This window comes from Tursiops truncatus, chromosome 18 (assembly GCF_011762595.2).
Source record: "Tursiops truncatus isolate mTurTru1 chromosome 18, mTurTru1.mat.Y, whole genome shotgun sequence".
NCBI lineage: Eukaryota > Metazoa > Chordata > Mammalia > Artiodactyla > Delphinidae > Tursiops > Tursiops truncatus.
The window spans coordinates 5,409,415-5,419,415 of record NC_047051.1 but is presented as its reverse complement, the minus strand read 5'-3'; the positions used below and the strand labels follow the sequence as shown (position 1 = coordinate 5,419,415).

At 58.3% G+C, this 10,001-nt stretch overlaps 1 protein-coding gene across 1 annotated transcript; it reads left to right on the top strand.

Annotated features, from left to right (window-relative positions):
• The first annotated feature begins 4,597 nt into the window (after positions 1 to 4,597).
• CDX2 (caudal type homeobox 2) lies at positions 4,598 to 9,870 on the top strand. Its single transcript, XM_033843687.2, has 3 exons — positions 4,598 to 5,132; positions 8,575 to 8,720; positions 9,640 to 9,870. Exons 1-3 carry the CDS (start codon positions 4,598 to 4,600, stop codon positions 9,868 to 9,870), a joined length of 912 nt encoding a protein of 303 aa, XP_033699578.1.
• Positions 9,871 to 10,001: the final 131 nt, after the last annotated feature.

Genomic DNA, 10,001 nt, shown 5'->3' with positions numbered 1-10,001 from the left:
TGTTAAAACTCTAGTCCACCAATAACCTGCCACAATTTCAGGGACTTTTCCTCTGGTAGAGAGACTCAGTTTGCTTGGGGGAAAACATTCTTGACTCTACTGGGTGGAAACACATCTGCTCCTGTGCATGAAGCCCGGACAGCTGTGGGCAGCTGCGGCCCCTCCCTGCTGTTCAGGACGAACATGTTTGGCTCCTTTGTGACCTGATGGGGCTGAGCAGGCAGTGGACTCCGGGGAGGCCTACAGAAAGGACACTGTGGTGGATTTCCTTCCCAGAGATGTTAGCCGAGCGGGCTGTGGCGTGGCAGGCCAGGGTGTGTTGGGGTCAAACCACCCATTATAGAGCCTTCCTTTGTGTGAGGGGGTTGCCCACTGAGTGCGATGGCCCAAGAACTCCCTGACTCCAAATTAAGTGGAGATTGAGTCGTTTTTCCACATCAGTGTAGACTGCCAAGGTGAACAATTTCATCAGACAGCACTCTCTTCCTTCTCACTCTTCCTTAACGATCCTGGGAATTCAGGTCAGTGCCGGGTGAAGGCTTCCTGTGTGGGGGAGGAGAGGCAGTCTGCAAGGGCTGCGTTATTTGGATAATTTCCTGGACCTAAAAGGGGCTTCAGAAAGTAGGCTTGCATGCTAAGGTGGATACAGACAGCCTGCCCCATCAGGGTTACAAGGGTCACGGGTGCCCCAGTTCCAGAAGCCACAGATATGGGGAAAAGCAGGGTCCCCCAAGCTGGAGCAAACACTGGGGACCTTTGAGCAGGGAGAGAGCCCTGTCAATGATCTGTGGATTCAAGGAGTGTCTCATCTGCCCGGAGGAGCAGCCCGCCCCTTCCGGTGCCTCCTGCCCCCGCCCCCCTCGGTGCCCCTGCCCTTGCCAGCGGCCGGGCTCCTGGAAGCGCCGACCCTCTCCAAGGAATGTGGAGGGGCCGCTACGCTGTCAGTAACAAAGGGGCGGCCTCTTGATAACCCGGGGGGTGGCTGCCCCTGGAGTCTTCCGGACCCTTTATTTACCTGGGTCTCTTTCCCCCCACCCTCTCCTGCCCTAAATATCCTGCTCGGGCTCTGGTTCCGTGGGGTCACAGCTTCAGCCCCAGCTCAACCCCACCCCCGAGCGTCCCAAATAAGTTTGCCTCTCTCCAGAGCAATTCACTGCAGCTGCTCTGGAGACGGAGGTACGGGCTGGAACAGAGCCCTGAGCAGTGGAGTTGGGGACGACCGTCCAAGGTGGCTCTCAGCTCGGGCCAAAAGGCTCTGAGAAAGCTACCACGCTCCTTGGGTCTCCGCTGGGGGCCCTGCTGCCGATGGCACCTGCATCCTTCCAGGCCCCCACCCCTGCACCCCGAGGCTGGAGGAGCTGCCTCCCCTCCCCCATCTAGAGCAGGTTTCCAGAGGATAGGCACGTCACAAAGAGCTGTCAGAGGCTAAGCCGTGGGGATGAAAAGACACGCTGGCTCCTTTCCCATCAGCCACCTTCCACCCCTCTCCGACTGCTCCCACCACCCTGCCCCTGCAGGGACCTAGATGGGTTCTCTCCTGGCTGAGAGGGCAACCCAGAGCTGAGGGGACATTTCCACTCCAAGGAGCTTGTCCAAGGACATTGTTGTTGCCTCCTTTTCCCTCACCCACAGCCCAGGGCCCAGGACCATGGGTGGGACCATGCTACTGCCATGGGGGCCCATTTTTCCATGAAGGAAACCAATCAGTGTCCTTTCTCCAGCCATCACACCCCACACCCCCAAGTGAGTGGGCCTCACTGAGATCTGGCCAGCTCCAGGGCCTGGCGTGACCCCTGGGGACAGATCAACCCTGGCCGCTCCCAAAGCATTTGGGCAGGCAGGCCAGAGCCCTTTCTCCAGGGCAGAGCACAGAGACACAGCTGGAAAACCGGGACAATTAGCCAGCGGCCGGCGGCCGGGCCATAAAAACGCAGGAAGCGGCCACCGCAGGGCGGAGGGGATGGCTGTCCCCAATAAAGTGATTGTTCCAAAGAATGCCCACATTCCGAAGACACACAGGCTCAAGCCTGGGCCTTGGCTTCCAGAGCTGGAGGCTTGGGAGGGGGTTGTGAGGGGCGGAAAGAGGGATTGTGTCTCCCAGGAAGAGCAGGAAGATGTTTGCTAGATCAAAAGTCTGCAGTGCCCACCACTTAACCTCCCGTACCCCCGCCCCATCAGGACCGCAGACGCCCACCCCCCTTGCATCCCTCCTCCCCATTCAGTGATTTGGATTCTGTATTGGGGTTTGCAATTTGTTTCCTATTTTATTTCTCAAGAGGTCTGACGACACCCAGTTGCCCGGGCTAGGCCCCGGAGGCCCGCAGGGATGATCTGCTCCAGTCTCCATCATTTGAGTGGCCAGGTCGCTCCCCTCCGCCCCAATTTTAACCTTCTTCCTTAGGAAACACAGAGGACGGGGGACACCAGCAAGTAGGAGATCCCAGGGCCTGATCCTGCTTGGGCCTGGCTTCTCTGCACTCTGCGGCAGGGTGGGTGTCATCTGTAAAATGGAGAGGATGACTACGCCCGCTTTATTCCCGATCCAGGGAGGTGAGAGGATCTAGGGACATAAAGGACACTGGAAGGAGCTCCAGAAATGACAAGAGGAAGTGACAAATGCCAGAGAACGCTCGGCGGTGAGAAGCGACAGGGCAGATCTGCAAGAGAGGGGCTGCGCCCCGCTGGTTCCCAGAGCGCTCAAAGCCACCCAGCCAGCCTGCCCAGCCCGCCGCCCTGGCCGCTGCGACTCTCAAATCCGAGTCTGGAAGCACCGTCTGGGCTCGGAGAGAAGGCAGACAGCGACCGCCGGCCCACTCCCCGAGGTCGCCAAACCGAGATGGGCGCCTGAGGGAGCAAGTCTGGTTGCCCTGCGCTCCTATCCGCCGTGGGAGGCCCCGAGCCAGGCCGCGCAGTACAGGTCCCCAGAGCCACCACTTCCAGCCCCTGCCCCTGGGACACAGCGCTTCAAAAACCAAGCAGGATCCTTTCTCAAACCTTCCCCACTCGGGGCTTTTCAGGAGCAATCGTTAGTGATGCCCCGGGGTTCCCTTCCCATCCCCTGAAGATGAAAAACAATTTTCTCCGGAGAAATGTTTTACTTTGCAAATGAGACAGTGTTTTTAAGCCATAGGTATGATGTATGACATAAATACCCAGGTACATATTAACAGAAATTCTAGACTCCCCGCTCCTTGATTTTTAACCACGTATTTATATAAACATATAACTGTAACTTGCTTAATTTTCACAAACCACAAACACACCAGCACCCTGCTCAAGAAACAGAACGTTACCAGATCTCTAGCAAAAACCCTCCTGCTCCCCTCCACTACCGCCCTCCACTAGCCTGACTTCTGCCACCCCTTTCTTGGTTTGCAGTTAAGACTTTTGAATCTTGAGTGTAAATGCTTTTAACATTTTCTAATTGCTTTAAGAACTTCCCTGGCGGTCCAGTGGTTGAGAATTCCCCTTCCAGTGGGGGTGGGTGGGTTCGATCCCTGGTCGGGGAGCTGAGAATCCCACCTGCCTCGCGGCCAAGAGACCAGGACACGGGACAGAAGCGGTATTGTAGCAAGTTCAATAAAGACTTTAAAGATGGTCCACATCAACAACAAAAATCTAAAAAAAAATTTAATTGCTTTAACTTGAATCCCAAATGTGAGACAAACTCGGAGATGCAACCTGCAGCTAGGGTCTTAATTTATCTCGTGTGGAGGGCCAGCGGTTTCCTTGGGGAAGAAAATAAATGATCAGAGGTGACAGTTGTTTGGGGCGCGCAGTCGTTCTGGCCAGGGGCGCAGAGCGGAAAGGAACCGGCCCATTTCTCCGGGCTCGCCTCGTCACCTCCCGAGTTGGCCAGAAACGTTGTCATCAAAGCAATGGCTTCCCTTTTCTTTTCTCTTTGGGATGGAAGGAGCTTCTTGACCACCCCCCCTTCTCTGCAAATGCAGAAACATGACTCCTTAGTCTCTAAACTCAGATACCCACCAAGATAGCTCTTTCCCCCCTCTTTTGCAAGTCTCTTGATTTCATTCTTTGAACCTGTGATTGGAGGTTAAAGTGCACCAGGTTGGAAGGAGGAAGCTCTTAACAATAAAGGTTTGAATATTTAGCTGTGATGGGTCGCTGCCCTCTCGCGAGCCCCCCCCCCCTTATCTTTTAAAATGCAAATCGTGTTTCGGGGGGTTGTGCGCCGGGTGCACGCTGCGCCTCGACGTCTCCAGCCATTGGTGTCTGTGTCATTACTAATAGAGTCTTGTAAACACTCGTTAATCACGTAAGGCCGCCGGCCGGGGCTCCGCACACCAGCCTGTGGCGGGTCTTCCCCTCCTCTGCAGCCTAGTGGGAAGGAGGTGGGAGGAAAGAAGGAAGAAAGAGAGAGAGGGAGGGAGGGAGGAAGGGAGGGAGGAGACAGGCCAGAGGGAGGGACCGCCTCAGAGGCAGAAGCGCCGCGAGGAGCCGGCGGAGCACCGCAGGCCGGGGCGCAGCCGCCCGCCGCTCCTACGCCCCCTCGCCCCTTCCCCAGCGCGGCCCCCGGCAGCCTCCCGCGTCCGTCCCCGGGCAGCATGGTGAGGTTTGCCGTCGGGCCCTCGCCACCATGTACGTGAGCTACCTCCTGGACAAGGACGTGAGCATGTATCCCAGCTCCGTGCGCCACTCCGGCGGCCTCAACCTGGCTCCGCAGAACTTCGTCAGCCCCCCGCAGTACCCGGACTACGGCAGCTACCATGTGGCGGCCGCCGCCGCCGCGAACTTGGACAGCGCGCAGTCCGCGGGACCGTCCTGGCCGCCCGCGTACGGCGCCCCGCTCCGCGAGGACTGGAACGGCTACGCGCCGGGGGGCGCGGCGGCCGCCGCCAACGCCGTGGCCCACGGCCTCAACGGGGGCTCCCCGGCCGCCGCCATGGGCTACAGCAGCCCCGCCGACTACCACCCGCACCACCACCCGCACCACCACCCGCACCACCCGGCCGCCGCGCCCTCCTGCGCCTCGGGCTTGCTGCAGACGCTCAACCCCGGCCCCCCCGGGCCCGCCGTCACCGCCGCCGCCGAGCAGCTGTCCCCCGGCGGCCAGCGGCGGAACCTGTGCGAGTGGATGCGGAAGCCCGCGCAGCCGTCGCTCGGCAGCCAAGGTAAGCGCGGCGGCGCCCTGCCGGCGGGCGCCCGGGGAAGGCGCGGCCTCGGCCTCTGGCTGCGGGGCGGCGAGTGCCCTGTGCGGACCGGCGTCCGGGGCGGTCTGGGGACTCCGCGCCAGGGGGGCGGGGCGACAACGTCTGGGGGCTCCGGCCCCCCCGGTCCCCGGCCCTTGCGTCTGGGCTGGCTGGGGTCGGGAGTGACTATTGTGGTCTCGCGAGCAGTGTTCAGTGTAGGACAGAGAGGACGCTTCCTCTTTCCTCCCGTCCCTCATTCATAACGTCCTTAGACTCTTGGGAGAGTCCCGCGAAGGGCGGCGGAGCGCGGCTGCACGGGAGCGGGATCGCCCTCCTCACTTGCTGCCGCTCGCACTCGCTCGGTTCGCGGCTTCCCTGGAACGCCCCCGGGCCGGGCTCTAGACCGTCTGTGCACGCCGTCCTTGCCCGTCCGGGCCACCCGGGATGAGTGGTGGTCTGGGGACCAGGAGGGCGGCGAGGCTGCGCGTGGGACCAGATTTGCCCATTCGGGGCAACTCTGGGCATCGGAGCTCCAGCGCGTAGGGAGACCCGGCAAAGCTGCTGAAGCTGGAAAGAAGGTGTTGGCCCCAGGAGCTAAGTAGGGAAGGCGGGGGCGCCCGGGTCTTTGAACCTTTGATCTGCAAAGGGGTTATTTCAATCAAAAGCCGGAGGGCTGGGACAAGACACCCCGGGACTCCCCTCCTTTCTGCAGAGGGAGAAGGAGAGGAAGTCGTGGTGCAGATTCAGCCGCTGCTCCAGACACGGATCATTTCTCTGGAACCCTCCTTTGCAGGGTCTCCTCTCGTGTGTGTGTGTGTGTGTGTGTGTGTGTGTGTGTGTGTGTCTCGTAGGTTCCGGGTCTGCCCCTTCTGGTGTCGGAATGTGTGTCAGGGTGGGAAGGAAGTTCAGTAGGTGTGGTGAGAGAGTCCTGTTGGGTCCCTTTTACTCCACGAAGTCTTTCCCAGCCTTCTGCACTTCCGCTTTTTTCTCTTCCCTCCTTTCTGGCCCAGCCCGGCCCGCACGCAGGTTATGGACACTTTGCAGAAGTTTATAGCCAATTACAGCCGTATAAATCAGAGCAGCCGTTGGAGGCTGTCTCTGGGCCTCGGTTTTTACGTCACTGGGCACATGCCAGGACCGACCAGGTGGGAAATGCGGCGGCCCGGGGAGAAGGCCTCAGGGCAGACCTGGAACCTCGGCTGAGTCCCTTCCCCAAGAGGAGGCGCCCTCGCCTGCACAGAGCGCGCTCCAAGGAAGGCTCTTTGCCACAGAACCTGCCTGGGGCGCAGCCGGCGGGGCTGGGGCGGCCTAAGGGAGACCCTTGGCCAGTCCCGGGAGAGTGACCGCGGAGCAGGGGCGGGCGGGGGTGAGGAGAGGGAGGGGAGCCGCAGGAGCCCAGGCCGCGGGGTCAGCAGATGAGAGGCCGCTGTGAAGTCCCGCGCCGAGGTGGCAAGACCGCAGTCGGCGCCGGGCGCCCTTGTGATGCTAATGTGGGGAGACCGCGGCCCGCGGGCCGGAGCCCGACTCCTCTGCGGAGTGTCATCTGTCAAGGGGCGAGGGGGGGTGGTACTCCGCCCGGCCCGCTTTGATATACACCTTCCCAGCCCTGCCATTGTCTCTTTTAGGGCCCGGAAAGAGGGTGGTGACTTTCGCAGTCAATAATGAATTCTGACAAGTCCCTCTCATCTCTCCCCTCTTCTAGTCCCCGCCTTGGTTCCCAGAGGGTGCGGGGCGCCTCCAAGGCCCTTGGGGCGCTGGCCGCGGGGCGCACAGGGGTCCTGGTCACCGCGTCCCCCGGTCCCTCTGGGATACGGAAAAGGCAGCCCCCGAGCCAGAGCCGCTCCCAAGTACCTCAAGGCCACTATCGCTGCTGGAGAGTTCGGCTGGGAGAACTTTGCGCCCGGCTCTCCAGCCCTGGAGGTTGTCCTTTGTGGCTCCAACCTGGCTCCGGTGCCAGCCCCGCCTTATACTATCTGCGTGACCTAGTCTGATTCTCAGTTTGCTCCTCTGTACGAAGGGGCCACTACCGCTGGCAGCTCGAGTGGGTTGGAGGCGGCAGCGCAGGCTCCCGGGACGTGTCAGTTCCCTTTAATTTCTTCGCGGGCGCAGGGTCGGGGCTGCAGCGCGCATTCAAATGCTTCTGCTGGCCGTGTTGATGTTAATGCGCCTGGCGGGGAGGGGGATGAAAGCCCCGCCGCCATTTGCTCAGTAGTGGTAATTCAAACAGAATGCGGTTGTTATTAAGGCATTGAAAGGGCTTTTCTTTGATAAGATCGCCTTGTCCTGCATTGTTTGGGGCTGTGTTCTCCTTTCAGCGGCTTGGGGGAGCTCCCTCTGATCCGGCCTGTATCTTCCCAGGGCGCTTTTGTTGTGGTTTGCAAAGGGTTTTACCTGAACAAAGTCGGCCTGCGGGGCATTAAACACCTCCGAGCAACTCCCAGACCCTTTAGATCTAACTGTAGCACCGGGCACAGGGCGATTGAACCTGTTCTGCTGGGAGAAGACCCCGACCTGAGGCCAAGTGGGAGAGAACAGCTCCTGAGCGGGGCTGTGCCGAGGGCTGACCTGGGACAGACCTGGTGGAGACACCAGGCTCCGGCCTGCTCCGACTTGGTCGCGCTGTTTGTCAAGGCCCTTCAGTAAAACAATCAATCCAAGGTTTAATATGTTGACTCAATCCAATGAGCATAGATCACTGGTCAGGATAGCCCTGGCAGGGTTTGCAGCAGAAATAAATGGAGGATTAAAAAAGAAAGAGTGCCAAATGCCAAGCCACGCTCGGCCAGGTGTAGAGCGTCCCCAGAGAGAAGGATCATCTGCCTACCAGACCCCGGCTCAGAATTCCTTCCACCCGATAGATAGGGCGTGCGTGTGTGAGTGTGAGTGTGTGTGTTTCTGGTGACTTGAGGGAACACGTCAGCTACTGCACCCCCTTCCCACTTCTAATAAAACAAACAGAAAGTAACACCCCCCCACCACCACGAACAACACATATTCACAATGCCGGCTGTTTTTAGGGTAGGTTTCTATCCCTGGTAGGCCTGAAAATCTGAATATTCCCAGGACTCTGGTGCCTCTGCCCGGCCCTCTTTTCCTCTGGGCCGCACCAGCCTCAGGTACTGTATTTGGTTTACAAAACCGGTGGTGGGGTTCTGCTATCTTCTGCGTATATGAGTTTAAAATTTTTCTTAATTTTCAAAAACTGCTTAACCCCAAGACCAGTTTAGTTGTCCCGAATAGCCCCATACCCTCCCCCCAGGACCCTCTGGGGGGGTCTTGTCAGACTCAGCAGGAACCAGCCAAACCGTGGCCCCCCAGGGCGGTGGAGGAAGAGAAATGGCTCTTGGGTTAGGGAGGTTTGTCATTACCCATGACTGATGGGCTGCCTTGCAGTTCTCAGTGCTAACTTCGCCTTCCTCCACAGTGAAAACCAGGACGAAAGACAAATACCGAGTCGTGTACACGGACCACCAGCGTTTGGAGCTGGAGAAGGAGTTTCACTACAGTCGCTACATCACCATCCGGCGGAAAGCCGAGCTGGCCGCCACGCTGGGGCTCTCCGAGAGGCAGGTGGGAACCCTCCAGGGCCTGGTCACTACCTGGGGGAGTCCAGTGAAGAGGGTTAGAAGCCAGGCCCCAGGATCCACCTAGTTCTGTGGGCAGATTAAAGCAAGAAGATGGAGAGCATTTTCCTTCCAGATGCTTTTTATTAAGACTTTTTCCCCCTCTAGTTGTCTTCTTTTTTTAAAATATATATTGTTGAACTTTTTTTTTTTCTATTTTGGGGGACCTGGGAGGTACAAGAAAAAACTGACTATAGTCTAATCCAGAATTCTATTTGGGTCAATAAAGACTTAAAGGCTTACTCTCTCTGTACCCAGCACGGTACCTGGGCAAAAAAATTAATATAAGACCCCAATCCCTGCCCATGAAAACTAGAGGGTTGAGGCTTGCCTCCGGAACGCTCTGTGTGGTCTGGGAGAAAAAAAAAAAAAAAGTCAAATTCACAGTCAGGAAACCCCACATTAAAACTCATTCTCAGCCCCAAGGTGAGGAATATTACATTTCAGTTTAGCTTTGAGAGGCCAAAGGTTGTTATTTTGAAGTACATCCAGCCCTGGCCTCCTCTTGCTTGGTGTGAAAAGGGCCTGGTGGTTTCTGTTTTCCTTGCTTCTGAGACTCTGAACTTTTCCAGTAAAGTTGTAGATAAAGGTTGCTTTGGAAAGAAACCTGGGGAAAGAGAAGGGAGGGGGAAGCTCTTCTCTTTCGAGCCTGAATTGGGCTTGGGAAGGGCTCCAACAAGCACCCCAGCGCGGGGCCATTACGGGATCGTCCATGGAAAGCTGTGTGAAGGGCTGGGATCCTTCAGGTCCAGAGGGCACTTGTTTGGCCGGAGAAGGGGACACTGGTGTTTGTGCCGAACACTGTCCCTTTTTTCCTTCGCAGCGGCTTCACCACCTTCTGTTTCTCTCCGCCTTTCCATTTCCAGGTTAAAATTTGGTTTCAGAACCGCAGAGCAAAGGAAAGGAAGATCAACAAGAAAAAGCTGCAGCAGCCGCCGTCGTCCCAGCCACAGGCTCCCCAACCGCAGCCAGGTCCCCTGAGAAGTGTCCCGGAGCCCCTGAGTCCCGTGTCTTCCCTGCAGGGCTCGGTGCCTGGCCCTGTCCCTGGGGTTCTGGGGCCGACTGGGGGGGTGTTAAACCCCACTGTCACCCAGTGACCCACAGTGGCCTGCGGTAGCAGAGCAATTCCAGGCTGAGCCATGAGGAGCATGGACTCTGCTAGAATCCTCAGGAAAGACCCCTCCCCTCCCACCCACGACCGTTCACCAACCGACCTAGCCCTCCAAGG